Source organism: Amblyomma americanum, chromosome 9, assembly GCF_052857255.1.
Source record: "Amblyomma americanum isolate KBUSLIRL-KWMA chromosome 9, ASM5285725v1, whole genome shotgun sequence".
Lineage (NCBI taxonomy): Eukaryota > Metazoa > Arthropoda > Arachnida > Ixodida > Ixodidae > Amblyomma > Amblyomma americanum.
The window spans coordinates 127770351-127789573 of record NC_135505.1 but is presented as its reverse complement, the minus strand read 5'-3'; the positions used below and the strand labels follow the sequence as shown (position 1 = coordinate 127789573).

Genomic DNA, 19223 nt, shown 5'->3' with positions numbered 1-19223 from the left:
CTTGCTTATGTTCCCGCACAACAGATGCAGTCAGATCCGGCAGCCGCATGAACAGCTACACAGTACCTTGACGCTTGGAATGCTTATGGCCCTACTGTCGCAACAAAATTATAAACTGAGCCTCCACAAGGACTCAAATATTGCCAAATGCTGATTGTACCGGTTTGAATATAGTACCGAAAAATCACCCTGCTGTTCGCTACGGCAGCCGGAAAAAATGCCATCTTAAAGGCCCCATTCTAATCAGCTCTTAAGTAAGGACGGAAGTGAATATAAAATCACAAGGAATCTGAAAGGTAACGCACATTTGTATGCAAGCCGCTAATAGTATAATGAAGTGCTTGGTTCAAAATTCTCATGCGTTACTTTGTTAGACTTCTCAAGACCATTTCGAACTGCTGCCATGCGTCATTGATTGAGTACTGAAAGCATAAATCTCAATTGTCATAGACCCGAATGGCTACTTCAGCTGATTGAAGACAGGCGTCACTGCTCCCAGTTAACCAAACGTATGTCGTTAGAGTAAAGTACGTCAGTCAAGAAGAGAAATTGTTCTCAACATAACTACCAGGAGGGATATCGAAGTGATGAACACGGTTACTCTTTTTAACCTTTCCAGATTTTTATTTTAAAACTTAGAGAGATGCGTCGGTGCGGTCTGTTGAGCTGGATTGCATCGCAAGGCGTTCATTACATATTTCATATGAGTCAATAATTATGCGATTAATTGACTACAGATAACTAATAAACTATTTTATTTTTAAGTTTAGAGGACCAGGTATGAAAGCAAAATTCATGATCGTCAACATCGGAGTAAGCTGTGTTCAAATGATCAGCGCTAGCCCGCGCCTCAAAAATAGATTGCTCGGTAGCAGCACAGTAAAGATCTAAAAGAAAAAAAAAACTCAGTTATCGTGAGTAAACCTATCATCTCAAAATACACCAGCACTACGCCCTAAACTGGGCCCTCTTTTCATATACTTCAGCTTAGGTGCAATTCCGTAAAAGAAAAGTTTAAATGGTACACACCTTCAGTCCACTTTTCAGTCGCAGCTGCGCTTTCGAACAGAGCAGAAGCCCGGTGAAGGCAAGCCCCACACACGTGGCAAAAAATCCTCAAATCGGAGGCACCTCTTGCCAAGAGACTTCGCCGACGGGCAATCTGCAGGCAGCTGAGGAAACACAGCCGCGCTTCGGCCTCCTATCTCCCGACCAGCGCCGACGGCGGGATAGTGCCCTATCGCGTATACACGAAGACACTTTCGCCGCCTGTGTAGTACTGCCGGCGGCGATCGCTCCGGCCTGCCTATTAAACCGGACGCGAAGGACTTCGTCGCATAAGCTGCAAGCAGTCGCATCTAGGCAGTGGCTGCTTACAGCTGCTGGCAGAAGCCAGTTTTGTGAGTCTCTTTCAGCAGAGGAGGCTGTACGGCTAGTTGTTCAACCCAAGAAATGTGATTAAAAGGTTTCCGGAGACTCCACCAAGAGAACACATCCCATGCTCTTTCCCGTGTTGCCCACTTTGAATGAACCTTGCTATTATTTACTCTTGAGACGTTTCGCAGCATGCTGCTTCCTAGCTAATCGTAGAGGGTATAGTTATGAGACATCATTCCAGCGTACAGAAACACACGGACAAAGAAAGCAGACACCACGGACGCCGGACTTCAACTGAGCTTTATTTCACAAAACAGGCTTTTTATGTGCAAAGAGGCACTAGTGAACCCTGGGGCTGAAAAGTATTTCCGCGACCAGATAACAACATTCAAGATATAAATTATTCAAGGCAGCAGAAACCAAAACAAAAACATAGGCACAGGGGTATCTTGCAGCTCCCATTCAAAACACAGCCACCACCTATCTGGCTGACCCACCAAGCACATTTGCCTTGAGATAATGTATTTCTTTTTTCCGGAGCGCAGCAGAACTGCGGCTGACGCATTTCTCTTTTTCAGCAGAGATACAGAATGCTTCAAAAACTTCCCGGCTCTTTTGAGTGCTAAACTTGCGCAGCGCACGCGTTTCTTTCAAAAACGCCTTGCATGCTGGCTCGTGCGAGCTACGGTGAATGTGGTGAGCTAAATGACCTCCGCAACTTAATGAATCAGCGGTCCTGCGATGCTCAAGCAAGCGTTCGCTGATGCAGCTGCCCCTCTGTCAAATGTAACGTTTGCCACAGGAAAGGGGGATGCCATACACCACGCGAACCTCATATTGAACGAAGGGTTTGGTGCGCTTAATTTTGCAGGCAGGCCTCTCCCTGACGTCATTTACTAGGTCACATACGCATCCCGGCTTTTCCGGGGCTGAAAATACGGCCCGAACACCGCATTTGTCGCCGACCACCTTGAGGTGGTGTGACACCTGATGCCAATAGGGCACCGCAACAGGTGTCTGTTGCGAACTTGCGTTTTCTTCTGGCTTGCGCCACCCACTAGACTTCGTCTTGCGAATCTGGCTTGTCACAACTCAGGCCACAATTTCTTCACTTCAAACCACCATTTCAAACTGGAGAGGCGTACTTTTCTCCCATCAGACAAGTCGTTGGATAAGGCGCTAGAGACGACCTGGAGACGCCTCCAGATACGCTCTTTCATGAAACTTTACCGACTAGCAAGCACGTATCCCGGCGAATAAGAACTGGAATGCAAATTATCTGGAGAACTAGCCACTTATGATCACATAATATGGGAGTTTAGAGACGTGCAGTTTTCGGCGACTGTAATACCAGTTATTTTTTTTTTTAGCGATGGGAGGCCGTGTTTGAAAGCTCAGACGTGGACACTCAAGCCCAGACCATCGAGTAGACCACTCAAGTCACTGTCAGCCCACGGCTGACAGTGACCTGTCACAGACCAGACCATCGCCATCTGCCTTTTCATACGAAATAAATGTTTTGTAATGCAATCCGCGGTCGCCGCACCAGACCTTCGTCCTTTTGCACAGTGTAATGAGTGATGCTGCGCGGTGTGACATTAACTCCGGCGCTCTACCGTCTACGTTTATGCTTGGCTATTTGACTAAGCTATTACAGCGTTTGCTGTAGAAACCACTGGCTGAAGCGTCGCTCAAGCTTTGTCGTCGGGTTTGTCTGGAGCTTGGCTGAGAGCTGGCGCCGTATAACGGCTGTGACCGTAAAAACCGTCGCACACCTGTTGCACAATACAGCATCCCACCACACTGGTAGGGATGCAATCACACTTCAATAGACGCTTGTGTTGCAATACGGCAGCGGCGTCAGAGCTAATCGGTGGTGGCGGTGAAGTTTATTAGAGGGGCTCTAAAGCCTTACCAAGTCCATGTAGTGTATACAGTGTCCGGTGTTCCCCGCATAGCGGGCATGTGTTTGGCAATAATGTGGGGTGCGTGTGGCGCATGGTGCTGATGTGCATGTGTTCTTCTGTAGCTGCCTTCAAGCTACGGCCTCTATCCGCGTCAGCTACTTGCGTGGTGCTACTTGCTGCGACATCCGTGAAGTAAGTTTCTTAAAGCGGGTTTAAACTAACAGCACCACAAAGGCACACGAAGATCAAAACTAGTTTATTCAAACGTACCTGCGTTTTTGAGGCAAAGGTAAGAAACAACAGCAGTTTCACTATTTTGAGCACCTTCTCCAAGTGCAGGCGGTCCTGTGTACCACACCCATCTGGTGTCCTTACTTGCATAAGGGGCTTTTCATACTACTACTTTGTAAAAAGATACTACTGCCTTTTAAAATGTACGGCAACTCCCTACCCGCCCCGGTGGCTCAGTGGTTAGGGCGCTCGGCTACTGATCCGGAGTTCCTGGGTTCGAACCCGACCGCGGCGGCTGCGTTTTTATGAAGCCAAAACGCTAAGGCGCCCGTGTGCTGTGCGATGTCAGTGCACGTTAAAGATCCCAGGTGGTCGAAATTATTCCGGAGCCCTCCACTACGGCACCCCTTTCTTCCTCTCTTCTTTCACTCCTTTATCCCTTCCCTTAAGGCGCTGTTCAGGTGTCCAACGCTATATGAGACAGATGCTGTGCATTTCCTTTCCCCCAAAACCAATTATATATACGGCAACTCCCAAAGCATCAGCTATCAGCCACGCAGAGCAGCAACTGTCGCTGCCGACCTGCTGTTTCATTCGTCGCATTCGCTTGTGTCAACGCCCTTAGTCTTTGCCTTGGGGAGTTTTTTGGTGCACATCATTCTCGTGACATTGGGCCCGTACACCGAAGGCGAAGCACGTTCAGATCCACTTGCACCAAACTGGCGATGTCATTAATATTCGCGATACACTGTCACTTAAGGGATCCCGTATCTCCTTTTTGCTTGCGGCGCTGCTTACTTTAACGGCTCAAGTTCAAATACATTTTGCAAACTGCATCTAAGCCGTGTGCTGAGTCCTTCGTGAGCAATAGCTGTTCTGTGAAAACGCAAAACATAGTGTGAGGTACGACGCCCCATGCGTTGAAAAAAAATCAAAAATACTCATGCGCTGTTTTCGAGTAATCAATAGCTGATCTCATGATGTGTGGCTGGAATTCAATGCTTTTATTTTAGCGTCAAAACCCGCTTGGGCTGACGTTCAAACTGAATGTAATATATTCGGGAACTCCCACAGCGTTCAGCGTTTTGCCGCTGCTGCCACCGTCCTCGTTACTTGACTCGTTGAGTGTCGAGTCGTTTCAACATTTCTACGCGTACAAAATGTACATATTTCTTACGAGCCTTTTTCTGCTTTCCTTTCAGCCCTACAACTTCTCTGGAAACATATTTTTCATAAAACGTAATATTGTTACCCATATTATCTGTTACATCATTGAGGCTTTCATGAAAATAGGTAATATAAAGCAGTGTTCCCCCTTCAAAAGGCTTTAGAGAGTGTTCAGCGATGAAATCGAAGGCTTTGAAATGCTCTACACCCAACGTTAACATGCATAGAGCAATTACGTTTAGTGAATTTTTTAAAAATATTGCCCCTTTATCAAACTATTTTGCACCTCCTACTCCTGATCAGAATTTAAATTTTACGCACTGCACTAACACAGAAAGGCAAAGACAGCAAGAGTAGTTCATTCTGGAGTTGGATGTCATGAGCATCATTTTCATGGCTTCATATTGTCCTACAAGTTTCAAAATAGTTTTTTTACCCCAAAATTAAACACCTCACAAATAAAAGCCATAACTTTGTTCAGATAACGTCGGATGAAATAGAACGTTTGCCTCCCATGACATCCTCAGTCCCTAGTGAAATATGTTGATTTCAGGGTTATATGAATCATTCAAAATTCAAACGAATGCTCTGAAAGTGGCACCTCAGTTAATCCTCCAAAGTTTGACTGTTAGTGTGTACATATTCATTTCGGGCAAAGGCTGCTTAAAGACATCAAGTTTTTCACAGTTAATTATCAAAGAACCTGCAAAGAAGCCAGTTGAGCTACAAGGAAAAAAAAATTGAGGCATACCGTTTATACGGCAGACTGACATGTGAGTATATAGGGTAAGTCAATTACCGCACTTGACATTGTCTCTAAGTATAATTGCCTCTTCAAGTTTCACTATCGATTACGTTGTCGGCAGGGACGAAGCCATTATGTTCTGCGCAGGGGTGCCATCGGTACGTTCTGCTAGTTGGTAGGAGAAGAACAGTATAGAGCACCTCGAATGCCCTCTCTCCGTTAACATCGAGCAACAGTGACAGAACTTCTCTGCTCTGTTTTAACTGAGGGCACCTTCGACAAAGCAGTCCCAATCCAAAAAGAAAGTCAGTCAACACAGGCTCTTCAATGGCAGGCCTAGTTCATCCATGTGCTGATCTTGCGTACCACAAAACTTAACGCGTCCACCATCTCAGCGGGGCCCTCCCGCAGGATGAAGTAGAACGCGGGATCCAGGGGGCCCCAGGCTGCGTAATAGGGCTTCGGCTCCGACTCCCTGATTGCGCGCACCATCTGGTCGACAACCTCGTTGGGGTCCTGACGGGACATGCACTTAAAGAGGATTTCGGCTGTCTTCATCCATTCCAGTATCTCCTGCTCGCCGTAATCCTCGAGCACCTCGGGCGGCAGCTTGCCGAGGTCGTCTTGGATCACCTCCAAGGAGCCCACGTCGGCAACTATACGGGTCCTGTAATGCACATAACAATGACGCTCACATTCAGGGGGAAAACAACATCACATTTTTGACAGAACACTCCCGACAAAACGGAGGATTGTTGGGCCAGTTGGTTCATGATTCAAGACTGAAAACGGCGCGAAAAACGGCACAAGATAGAGAGAAGCAACACACACAGCACCGAACTTACAACTGAGTGGCCACTTATGTTGGCCAGACTGACCGTTGCTTAAATGACAGATTAAGAGAGCACGCTAATGATGTCAGAGTAGGCAGAGGGATCACACTCGCCAAGCATGTGACAACATGCAAATGCCCTCTCCATTTCAACAAAAGCAAAGTGTTGCACACGTACGCAAGCCAACAAAAACGAGAACTGTACGAAGCTTTCATCATCCACACGAGAGATGACAAGTGCTTGAGCGTGCCGTCTCTTCGCTTACCGAGAAAAGAGATAGCCTTTTTAGATATTGACCTGCAATAGTATCAATCTTATTTCATGGTATTCTTTTAGTTTTTATGTGTACTTCCTGTATTTATTGCGCTTTCACATGAAATACACTCAGTTGTAAGTTCGGTGCTGTGTGTGTTGCTTCTCTTTATCTTGTCCCGTTTTTCGCGACGTTTTCAGTCTTGAACGCCCGACAAGAAAGGCCTAAACGAGGTGAGGGCGAGACTGTTATTTTATATAAGTACCTGTACATCCCGAGCATAAGTTCAGTTCATCGGCGTTAAAGGCACATTGAGGACAACGCCACTGCGCCCATGTTTGTGGCGTTCGTCGTTCCTTTTTCAGCTGTCCTGTCCAATCGCGCAGTCCCACCTTATAGATGGAATGAACCAACCAGCTCGCAAGAACGTTCTACTACAACTCCATTCAATTATTGATTTAAGTGAAAACTGAATCTCTGCCTTTTTTCCGGGTAATTTAACGGCTTCCTGGCAGCAAAGGAGGCATTTATGGCTGAGAAAGTTGAATTCAAGAATTTTACCTTTGCTCGATACAAACTCGTGACTACTACACCGGGAGGACTGGTTGCCCCCTGTTTTTAAGTGAGCGGGTGAATAACATAACTTCTGAGATCCGCGCCACAAAATTCGGCGTCGACGCATGAAGTTGTTGTATATGTGGTTTCGGTTTCGGTTTGGGGATCACCTGCCGCCAGAGGCACCATTGTCGCTATGTGTATATATATGACTGTATGTGGCAATAAACCGGGATGGTTTTGGTTGCTAGCAGTTCGTGTACTTGAGCGGCACCCGCCGCTACAACATTTTTTTTTTAGCCTACAACAGAAGTTTACTTACAAAATCGGCCTGTGATTGCGGCACCTGTTTATTTGCATTTTGGTCATTTTTAGTTTACAAAGCTGTTTTCGAGGACTGTAATCTATTTATCATTACACTGCCGTAGTTTATGATCACAGGGAAACTTTCATTTTTCCAGCGGGGACCCTTTGATAAAAATTTTTCTTTAAATTCTGGATATTCCCTTTAATGTACACGAATAATTTCAGCCGTTGATACAACACAGCGATCATAATTCTCCGTGTTTTGAGCTACGCGTCTCCATGCCATCAGAAACATGCAGCAACGACTTACGGCGCATACCTCCACAAATACATACGCGCCTAAAGGCAAATTTACATAACAATTACAAATTTATAGTAAACAATTACTGGCTGAAACGAGGCTACGGTTCAGTTTAAACAATCCACGAGAGCCGCGGTAACGCTCCGTTTTTTTTCACGCTCTTTCTTCTCTTCTTCCTTTCGTCTTCTTTCTTGTCTCGCTCTCTTTTTATATACGTTCCTATTCTTTCTAATGGCTTGGCTTCTTTCTGCTTTCTCGTCACCTTACTATTTCAGCTTTTTTTTATCTCTCTTGGCTGTGCTCGTTGACTAGCTTGCCTTGGCTTGCGAATTTTCACTACAACTACAACAAGCTTCAGTTACACGACCATTCAGGATGGGCTGTCAATAAAGGTCTTCGCCGTAACTGAATGAAACATGGAAGATATTTTGCCGCAGGAGCATCAAAAGAGCTAATTTAAGCAAGGCGGGCAACTTGGGAATCTCCTCAAGGCGCCTCTATTGCTACACAGTAACTGAAACGCTAAGTATGTGGTACAGCAGTGAGCACACTGTAGCTTGGCGTTTCGACACCAAAACTAATGCGTATTTTTCTAAATTCCACAAAAAAAAAACAGGTCTGCATTCAAATTGGGGTCTTTAGTTTTCGGGTAAAACTCGATTTCGATCGATTCTTACATCCTGAATAATTCTTTTTAAAAACATGGTAAATCCGATTTCTCCTCAAAAATTAGCGTATTACACAATGTACGTTTCTCCGTCTAGAAAGCTAATTAAAGACACCGAAATAAGACGGGCAGATATGTTGTTCTCATCCCAGAGGGGCGTTCTCTGTTGACTGGCGATCTTAAATTGCTTTTATCGTTATTTATTCGTGACGTTGCTTAATTTGATCATAACTACGACAAGTGTGTTTTGTAAACCAGAGGCCCTAGTTTTGACACTGAGCAGACGTCTTACTGGCACTACTGCATTATGCAGTATCCCCGCTAACAACGTCCTCCTCTAATGTTATTGCACGTTTAAAATGGCGGCTGTGACGTTGAAATAATTTTTCCCACTACACAGATGCAGGGCAAGTATTGCACGCTAGTGAACATGTTGTGTGTGAGATTGCTAATGTACTCACCGAATTAGGTGTAACATGTAAGAAAACATTATTTGAGAAAGAGTTCGTAACTGAAGCCTGCCATTATTTTCCTTTTGCCTTCAAATAATGATAAAAAACGGGACGTTTAGGTGCGAACCTGTCATTGTTTTTATGTTGCCTTTAAGTAATGATAAAAAATAGGGTATTTGCGTGCCGAACTAAAACGCAGATTCATTATCGGCCGCCTTTTGGTTGCAAAAATGGCGCAAAGGAACCTGCAATATAGAAATATTGCACAGTAACCTGATTTAAACCCGATATGCAAACGCGAGGACATTGAAGCCGACATTCACCACTTACTGTGGGACCGCCCAGCTCTCAAGCCTACAAGGATTCCGCACCTGAAGGTAGCGGGTCCTTCACCGAGCAACACTGCTTCATATCTTGCCTGGACGAAGAGATCATACCATCCCTCACTACTGGACTTCATAAAATCAGCAAAACTTTTTTCATTACTTTATTCTTTACTGCATCCTTCATCATACCTTCGCCCACTGATGCCCTGTGGCAATAAATCTCGTTTATATAACAAACCGACTTTGAGCTAAGAAATATTGCCCAATTTTAACCTAGGAATTTTGGCAAAAATTGGTTTATGGTTCATTGTTTATGGGGGCTTACCGTCCGAAAGTGAATCAGGCTATGAGGGACGCCATAGTGAAGGGCTCCGGAAATTTCGACCACCTGGGGTTCTTTAACGTGCCCTGACATCGCACAGTAGACGGGTCCCCAGCATTTCGCCCCCATCGAAATGCGACCGTCGCGGCCGGGGTCAAACCCGCGCTTTTCGGGTCAGTAGCCGAGCACCATAACCACTGAGCCACGCGGCGGCTCGAAAAAAATGGAACCAATAGAGAAGGTTCCTAATTACAATATACGTTAGGTCTGACAAGGATCTGGGCACAATGTTTAGACCTTGGCATGGGTTTTCGTAATATAAAGCGAGCCTACAAGTAAACTGCATAAGGAGAGGCATTTAAGTCTGTCACGTGGGGTGACTGCTAACAGATGGTGCCTCTCTCCGCCCTCCGCTCCACTAATCACCAATCACTGAAACCTGCCTCTTATCTCCAATGGGGTAAGCGCCGCTGACGATTTCCCAACATAGCCGAGTGAGGGACGGAGGGTGCGCGACAGCCTTCCAGCTGTCACGTGACTGCCGCGACGACTAAACGCCTTCCAGTGTTGTGTTGCCTCGCCGTGTGATTCCACTGGTTGTTGTTCCTGCCCCGTAACCGGAAAGTCTATATCCACACATTGCCGACCGTCGCTTCAGCTGCGCCTAGCTGTGTGGACAATCCAATCCGGTAACACTGGCGATGAATACAGGGTCTAGCATTAATGCGCTGTCGTATTTGTGGGCGAGTATCATCTTCTTATTGAAAGAACCCGGTTTATTGTCATCTCCTTCCTAGTATACGATTTCTTCGGTATCAGGCTCGCAATCGACATGCTAATCACCCTCTTTCTACTGGCGCCCACGTCTTGATTAATTGTCAAAGCCAAATGTTCCGCTTCATTATACATGTTTTCGAATCTCTAAACCGAGTTTTACACCTGTATATATATATATATATATATATATATATATATATATATATATATATATATATATATATATATATATATATATATATATATATATATATATATATATATATATATATATATATATATATATATATCTCTGTGTGTGTTTGTGTGTGTGTGTGTGTGTGTGTGTGTGTGTGTGTGTGTGTGTGTGTGTGTGTGTGTGTGTGTGTGTGTGTGTGTGTGTGTGTGTGTGTGTGTGTGACCATTACTGCTACCTACATCTTAATGGCATTTTTTCGAGTTTTGAGTTTGCTACATTTGCAAATGGTGAAACGGGAATTGATTATTATGAGTTCTGAAACCAGGCTCTACTGTCTAACGCCAGTGGCAATGTCACGAACGCTCAGTTGTTTAGTTTACTTCCTTAAGCACATCAATGTTTTTCTAATTGCTGCCTTTTGCTGTCATTATGGGAACGTCCGGTCTCGAACACCCAGGATGAGGCCTCAGAATAATCTACTGCTGATGAGGACGCAATACTTCTCCACTACGAATATCTCAAAATCGTTCACCACTCTTATTTCTATCCAGGATTCTGCAGTAAAAACAAAACGTTAACTATTACTTTCTCGCTGCATGTCAATGTCGCGAGATCCTTTTAAGAAACCTCTATCATCCTTGAGTGCGTCGATTTATATTCAGAAAATTCATTAACAGGTGGGGAAGACAGAAAGCGTAAACTCTTTCAGCCGGCGGTACATTTAAAAGAAAATATGCAAGGTAAGCACCGTAAGCACAACAAGGAGACACTCACCTGTAGGCGGTCGGTTCTATGGTAGAGACATCAACACCCTTGCCCAGGCATTCGCGCCGCAGTCCGTCGGCCAGCGAGATCACGGCGTGTTTGCTCATGCAGTAGGACACGCCTGCGGGCACGGTGCCACGTCCTGCGAAACGAGGCAATCAAAACAACCAGCAGGCCTTGGGAGACCTTGAATCTCATCGAGCTGTGTGGTAACTGTCAATGAACTCTGATGCGCGCTTCTTCTGTCACAGAGTTTCCTGCCTGCAGAAAAGGTTTTTCAGGAATTCTATGGGTCGTGCGGTCTTCTTATCTGCTCCCCGAGACGATTACAGGGCTGCCCTTCGCGCTCTGGGACTAATCGGCATGGAGATCAGACGGCAGTCGTAGTGTCTTCTCTTCCTCTTGAAGTGTTTACATGGGCACATTGACTGCATGCACTTGGCAGCTCTGATGAATCTTCGGGTGTCTGGACGGTCCGTGGGACTAAGTAGTCTGTTTGTCGTTTCGTCTTTCAAAATAAGCCACATTGAAAGAATGATGTGTACAGACGGGGACAAAAGTCTGTGGACCACGCGCTCCACAAACCAAGCTGATAGCTTTGCTATTAGCCGGCAGCTGGAGAATAGAATTATGGACATGAAACGACAAGATTTTTACTTTCACCTCCATAATTGTGGCCTCCAGCTGCCGGCTAATAGCATAGCTATCGGCTTCGTTTGTTTAACGCGTGGTCCACAGTTTTTTGTCTCCGACTGTACGTATAATGCCATAGCACCATGCGGTACTGATATATTTCCTCAAGATTTGGAACCTTTCCGACAAAACCCGCTGCACTCCGTGGGACTCTTAACAACTTTTGACTGTTAACTGTTTCTATCATTCGTTGTCATTCTCATCGTAAGTAAGAGTAGGGCAGCGCAAAAAAAATAACGGACAGAAAGACACAAACAACAGGACTGACGCTGCGTCTGTGTCTTCTCCTTCTGCCCCTGTTTTTTTGCGCTTCACTGCTCTTACTTAAGATGAACCATCGACTAGCCCACACCAAGATTTTGATTGTCATCGTCTCCGCCGTATTATTTGCCCCTTTATTACTCTGTTTTTTTTTTATTCTTTTCACAGTTCGTTTCTCTCCACAGCTCTGAGTGCACCACTGTAAAAGGCCTATGGCTGTTAGTGGGCACTTAAAATTAATAAATAATTAGTTAGAAGCTGTTCATTCGCAAGTTCTCTGTGCTTCGCTCTTTGCATGAGGTTAACGTCAGGTAATGAGTCCCTTGGCTTAAAGATTACGTCAGTATACGTTATGCACAAAGACGAATTTTGTCAGCCATTTTGAGCGTTTGTTCAAATGTACTGCACAGTCATATTTGATGTGACAGTCTGAAGCCACAAAGCTGAAAGGAAGTTCACGACAGATGAGCTTTTCTCGATAACTTTCTTGCTTTTCGTCTGTGTGTTTCACACTAGCTATTCGACTAAGGCACCGCAACAATCTGTTCGAAAGTTTAAAAACTGCATATTATGACATGCTATATCGAGCAATAATGACCAGCAAGAAAACTGTGATCGCATAGGGCTATGCCGCAAAGCGTTCATTTGTGCAGAAGCGGGAGGAAATCCGTCCCACACTGAACCCCGGCTGGCTTTCATGAATTTTACGCCTCACAACAACGCTGTGTGAGGAGCGCACGTGAGGACTAACCCGCGATAGGCTGTGTATTTATGCCTTTATTTATCGCTGTTTTACCGCACCCTCAGGAAACGTGTTCCAAGTTTTGCCACGGTTATCATACGCCCCTAAATATACCCGTTTCTTACCTGGGTCCTGTCTGTACAGTTGCTAGAATTGCACCTTGGCACTGAATCTATATTTTGGTGGCCCTATTCACGATAGGAGCTTGGTTCAATTCTAAACAAACGTATAAAACCCGACATCTGTGGACCTCAGGTAAGTTAGCTTTAAAGTGTGCCCTTTACTAATGGGCTACCACGGATATTTCAGCGCTAAAATATTTAAGCTACAAGCGCTTCTTCTCAATTTTGAATTACGGAAGCCGCAATGATTTCCTTAGAGCGAAGTATTTTTATGTGCAGAGTTCTCGGTACAAGTTCTCAAACTTTTAAAGATTACTAGAACTCACAAAATCAGAAATAACTGTACACTCACGATTTACTAGCTGGCGCAACAGTATGGGCTACAGCTCGCGTCGGAAGATCACGCGCATACTTCTTGAATTTGTTACTGCATTACAAAAACAAATGATCACTCAGCCCTTACACTAACACGCGCTGGGCAGAAGTCAAAGGCGCAAACATGCCTTCAAGTCTTTATATGTGCGACATTCTTCAGAATGCTTACGTTACTAACACTAGTTTGTTCTTGGCGCAAAAAAAAAAACTGGCTGCGCAAAATGCTACAGGGATGATTAAGACACTTAAGCGATATGGAAGATACTGCATTACTTCAAGTATCTCTCTTGGCTACCACGTTAGCTTTGTAGTAAGTTTGAACAATGCGACGTTTTCAAGGCAGATTATTCCAAAACACGATTCAGCTGTTAGTACAGCGCCTATCCTGCCGTTTGTTAGCCTCACTCTTCCCCGTGTCATTTCGTGTAGCTTGTCACTTCACTTTTAATTACTGGCTTCCTTATTCGTTAATTACGCCTGTGCCTTCCACTTAATCGCCAGTGAGTTGAAGGAGACAGCATGACTAGCTTTTAACTTGCCTAGGACGCTGGATACCAGGACGACGCGGCCCCTGGACTTCCTCAGTAGCGGCAGGAACTTCTTAGCCACGCTCACCACTCCGAACACGTTCACGTCGAAGACGTTTCGGATCGACGCCATGCTTTCCCATTCTAGCAGGCCGTGACTAGCAACGCCTGCGTTGGCGACCACTGCCCACAGCACTGCGGTACACGTGGGAGGAAGAAAAAATGCTCCATCAAAATATAAATCCTCGTTTTTCAGTGACATATATCAGTAGGCATCTGTTATGGCGTCCACCCGGCGCAGCATCTATGAAACCATTCTGCTACTTGATACCAAAACTGAGAGCTAACATCACTGCGGGAAAGTAATAAAAGGAGGCATTAATGCCTGGAAGGTAAATTTTATCAAGTTACTCTTCCCGAGCAACAGGCGTCGCCAGACAGACAGTGGCGAAATCGGTTACTTGGGGTCTTAGTGCTAGCCCACTAAAAACAGGTACACATTTATACCAATTACTTCTTTAAAAAAAAAACCTCTAATGCATCTGTACCTGAACCGTTTTGGCGTACAAGACAACTTGCATTGGAATTGAAAGTTGCTTAAGAATTACATTGAGGTAGTTGGCTGACAGAAATGGCTAAAAAGCTCCCAAATTTTCCTTTTTTTTTCGGCAACACGGGTCTTGTCGAACTATACACCCGCGGTTGTAAAAACACAGTACACCAAGGAACCCGATTAAGTAAAGATAAAAACAGTGAATTCTTCGTTTGATAGATCGCTAATATTCAACTCGCAAAATTATGGTACCTAGAGGCACTGTATTTCGTTTTTTGGCACTTGAAGCTAGTGGGACACATGAGTTCCGCTGCGCTACAAAAGGTCGTATTGAAAAAAAAAATATTCATGCCGGTGCTCTTCCTAGAAAATGAAAACGGCACATCAATTTTAATAAATATCAGACTTTACGGATTGGCGCGCCACCTACTGTGGTACACACCAACTTCTCAAAGACTTATAAACGCCTTTGATAGATGGCGCAAAGATATGCGTTGCTTTTAGAGAGCAGGCACTTTATTTTGTTTACGATACACCTTATAGTGAGCTGCCAGGACTTTAGGAGCGGACGTTCGAACTTATAACTCTAGGGCACATTGCTAAAAAAAAGTAAAAGGCGACTGCTTTCATTATTTCCAGACATTAAAAGGAAGCATTGTAGGTGAACGTGTATGGGGCAGCCGACAACGCATGTTTCAAAGCGTATGCTGCTAACATCTACACATCCATTCACCCCCAAGCTAATTATTATACTTCTTAATACTCGGGCCCAGCAGAGCACTAGACGTCAGGAAGTTTTCGGATCTAGAAAGGCGAGAATCATAGGCACAGACAGGGATATTAAAATTTAAAGTAATGAAGTTCACTTGTTCGCTCACCTCTAGGGCCAAGCGTGCTCTTGATGGCGACGAGACACTCGTCGATCTGTTCTTCCTTGGTAACGTCCATCTGGAGCACGTGAATCTTGGAGTTCTTGTTCAACTCCCCGGCTCCTTCGCCTTTTGCGTTGAGGCAGCCGGCATAGACGAAGAACCCCAAGTGGGCCAAACGTTTGGCTAGCAGGTTTCCAAAGCCTGTGTCACAGCCTGCGGCCAGAGAGCAGCATACGTCAAGGCGCATCTATATAAGTGTTCATTAAGGTTCATGCCAAACAGAAAAGCCCACGGTCACAAGTGGAATTTCCTTCCTGCTCACAGTAAAATAAACACATCGAAGGCTAAGCTCTCTACAGTCGGAGCTTCATCAGTGCCATGTGAATAATGATCTATTCACAATGAGAAGCATTTGTGGCGAAGGGGCCGCCTGAATGATAGCTTTGAAACCGGCGACTACGCCCAGGTTGTCCGGGTTCTGCTATTGCGGTCTTCGCTTTTACATCTTGTTAAACGTATAAAACCTGCCTGTTATCACAGCCTCTGATCCAACCTCGACGATAACAGTATTTGTATACTCCCGACTGCCCAAATCCGATAACGGATAAATATAGCTAATCACAGCTATCAAAAACAGAGAAGCGATTCACAGGCAAAACTTTTTTGCCATCTTTGGAGAAACTAAACGAGAAAAATCCTTATGTTCATAGATACCATTTCAATATGAGATCACAGAAATGTATTCCTTTTCACTAAACATCAGATCTGCAAGCAGGTTCTTAACATTAAAAAACAATACGCCTTCACGACAACCTCTGAATTCAGGCCACAAGACACCACCTTGAGTATGCGAAAACACCTTGTGCCAATGCGCTCTTTCGCCACAGATGCCCTTGCGCCATAAAAATCCATCATCCCCATCATCATCATCATCATCATCATCATCATCATCATCATCATCATCATCATCATCATCATCATCATCATCATCATCATCAGTGTGTTTTTCCGTAGCTGACCACTTGCCTTTAGGCCATATCATCAAATAGCGTTAATTAATTCATAACTGACGTTAAGAATTCACTACATTTGGGGGAGAGTTTTAAAAGTTACTGCCCTGTACCACGGCTGACATTTTGCTTCGAAAAAGATTTCCTCTCCATATAAAAACGCAAATAAAGGAAAATGAAAACAGACAGCAACAGAACAGTAATACAAATATCCACTTGCCTCCCTTAAGCAAAAGAAACCACGGCTCGCTGTCTGGCAGCTTTCATGTGTAAATAACTATTTATCTATCTGTGATAAATGCGAGGGTACTTTGTCTTTTCGGCTCACTCCTCATTCCTTCAGTCACAGAACGAACTGTTAAAGCACATGAATTCTTGACAGGAACAAACTTTCGGATTGCATGGGAAGACGAAATGACCGCAGGCGCAATTCACTAACCACATGATGGCGGTGGCGATGGGAGTCTTGCTAAACCGTCGCAAGAACCAGAGCATGACACTTTCTCGAGACGCTTTCGCATGCTTTCGCGTTGACGGTGGCTTATTATAGTTATGAATTTCGTGATATACCTTAAACGCCATGCGAAAGCCCCTTTACTAGTTAAAGGCTTTGATAAAATAATGACAGTATCTAAGCAAAAAACCCCATACTTGCACACGAAGCTTGACAATGTTGTGGAGCGTTGCAGTCGGTACGTGGCTTTCGTCTAAAGAAGTGGAGTAATGCTTCAAACCGCATATATGCACTACTTTGTCCAGTGAATAAGTTATATCGCCTTGCTACGGGCTTACACACTTTGTTAATTATCGCTCGTCACCAATTTTAACTCCTACTGAATAGCCAGCAAGTTATGGCGTACATCTTAAAAATCTACCCCATACTGAGTAATTACTCTCGCATGATGCCTGAAAGACACTGGCGTTTATCGGTTTAAACCGAAGCGCGAAAAATTTATTTCAGCGTACATCTATTTGGTTTTCTCGGTTTGAATAAAAACTCCAGTCGCTTCCTAGGCGCCTTAGCAGCCCACTTGTCCGCAGCCATTGCCACTGTCCATGCTTTGCTAGGAAGCCTTAGCAAAAGAACTTAGTTGCCGCCATAGGGCAACGGGCCAAGGTGATTGCAGTATGACGAGACATTACTTATCACGATAGCAGTGGAGTTTCCTGAGAGACTTTAGCTCTGCCTTTGGCTCAAAGCAGAGCACGCTGAGAAGTCATCCTCTTGCTAAAAAGTGCTCTAAAATATTGCCTTTCTTATCTTAATTTGCGCTAAAGCCGGTTTTAACGATATTTCATTGTCTGCTATGCTAAGCTAAAAAGCACAGCCACTATCACTGAACAATGTCAAGCCCCTTACCTGTCACCAGCACGGCCTTGCCCTCTCCTTCTACAAGCTTCAAGAATAGCTTTGACCAGAAGAACTGCGCCAGCCAGTAGCTCGCCATGAGGACTAGGCATGCTGATCCGAGTTGAGTGCTCAGTTGTGTCAAGAAAGGCGACCGCTTCCATAGTCCCCACACAGGCACGACCAGGGTGAAGAAAAGCACCCACCTTGTTCTCATATCTCCAAATGCCTGTAGCGAATCCAATACGAAAACCTTTAACGAAACAATGCAGTCACTGAGGTGGTGCCGTGAAGAAGTGATGACCCGGAAGAACTACAGCCAGCTCTGGCAAAGAACATGTCTGCATGCGTTTACATGAAAATCGAAGCGATTCAGTTCTGACGAACACAGCTCTAACCTTGACTCCTCCTGATCGGCAATTTCTTTGCACAAGGCACAGATGTTGTACTTTTTAGCGCTTCTCATTAGGTTTTGACCATTCATTGAGAACAATATCTTACCCTGCTTCAACTTCAGTTCCAGTAACCAACCGGCCTAGTAAACATGGTTAAGACGGCCTGCTTGATCGGGACATCTAACACTTTAGCTTTAGGGCGAAAAGCTGGTGTCACAAGGTGATGAATTGTAAACCTGTACCATCATCCTTGCTTTCCGTATAAATCTCAAGGCTGGATTATTGTCATAAAGCATGGCATTCAATTCTCCAATGCTTCTGGAACCGTCGAAAATTAATGAAGATTTCTCGTACTTCAATTCTGGGTATTCCCGTCAACGCTTCCTTAGACCTCGTCCTGAAAGTCGGGGCCTGCTGTCTTCTTGTCCAATGGCCACAGAAACCTTACTGCTCAAAACAAGCTGTCTTGTGGAAGCCTAAACAGCGACGCAGAAATGTAAGGCAGAACACGTCTCTTCTTTTCCAAGCGGCATCGCGTGTTTCCCGAGCACCCACTGTGGCTGGCTCCTTTCCGGCTTTTCAATGTGGGCACAAGCGCTCAGTGCGGACGGCTTTATATAAGGTGAGATCAAAGCTTGACCTTTACTCCAGAGAGGGAACTGATCCAGCACGCTGAAGCGACCTGTAGGTGCACGCTCCTCAAAAACCGATATTTGAAACGGCTCCAGGAAAGAACCACGTTATCTGGTACGAGGCTGCACGCAGATGACAATATACAAACTTGGTTGTCTGGCTTTCTTCGATCATAGAGAGAGATAGAGTTATAGGGCCTCTGCTTGTGTACATTTAAGATTCCATGTTGCCAGAAGCATCGAAGCTTTTAATTGTTGAAGGATTGGCCGTGTACACTTTTTTTTTGTTTCCTCCTTCGAGAGACACAATGATAAGGCTCAATACCCGATGCCCTTCCAATGCCACGGAGCCATTCACGATTACGAAACTGTTATTACGGAAGAGAAAGGATGCTGTTTTTCTTTGTTTATACCCTTACGCTGCACACAACCTTCATAACAATTACTGCCGACACAAATTAAAACCAATTTATGTCTGAACTGTGCGTGGTTAAATCCTAGTAAATAATTTATTGATAATTGCAAGCAAAT

At 44.8% G+C, this 19223-nt stretch overlaps 2 protein-coding genes across 3 annotated transcripts in view; both read right to left on the bottom strand.

The window, feature by feature from the left end:
• LOC144104290 (retinol dehydrogenase 7-like) overlaps positions 1-1298 on the bottom strand; it is a 40289-nt gene extending 38991 nt beyond the window's left edge. The window contains exon 1 of one of the 2 annotated variants that reach the window (XM_077637190.1): positions 1030-1298. The gene's annotated coding sequence lies outside the window, so the exon portion shown is untranslated. The remainder of the gene's footprint in view (positions 1-1029) is intronic. The other variant, XM_077637188.1, reaches the window with a different exon arrangement.
• A 368-nt stretch (positions 1299-1666) lies between these two features.
• Positions 1667-18681, bottom strand: LOC144104289 (retinol dehydrogenase 7-like). Its single transcript, XM_077637187.1, has 6 exons — positions 18415-18681; positions 17678-17894; positions 15314-15520; positions 13895-14077; positions 11172-11304; positions 1667-6094 (listed from the first exon to the last, which is right to left on the bottom strand). The coding sequence occupies exons 2-6, from the start codon at positions 17880-17882 to the stop codon at positions 5764-5766; spliced, it is 1059 nt and encodes a 352-aa protein (XP_077493313.1). The 5' UTR covers positions 17883-17894; positions 18415-18681; the 3' UTR covers positions 1667-5763.
• Positions 18682-19223: the final 542 nt, after the last annotated feature.

What these genes read in the sequence shown, in the direction of transcription:
- LOC144104289 (XM_077637187.1), bottom strand. Translation starts at nt 17,882, where the DNA reads ATGAGAACAAGGTGGGTGCTTTTCTTCACCCTGGTCGTGCCTGTGTGG. An exon ending in CCTGGTATCCAGCGTCCTAG is followed by an intron (nt 11,305 to 13,894) that starts GCAAGTTAAAAG and finishes CTCGTTTCGCAG; the next exon opens with GACGTGGCACCGTGCCCGCA. An exon ending in ATAGAACCGACCGCCTACAG is followed by an intron (nt 6,095 to 11,171) that starts GTGAGTGTCTCC and finishes TGTGCATTACAG; the next exon opens with GACCCGTATAGTTGCCGACG.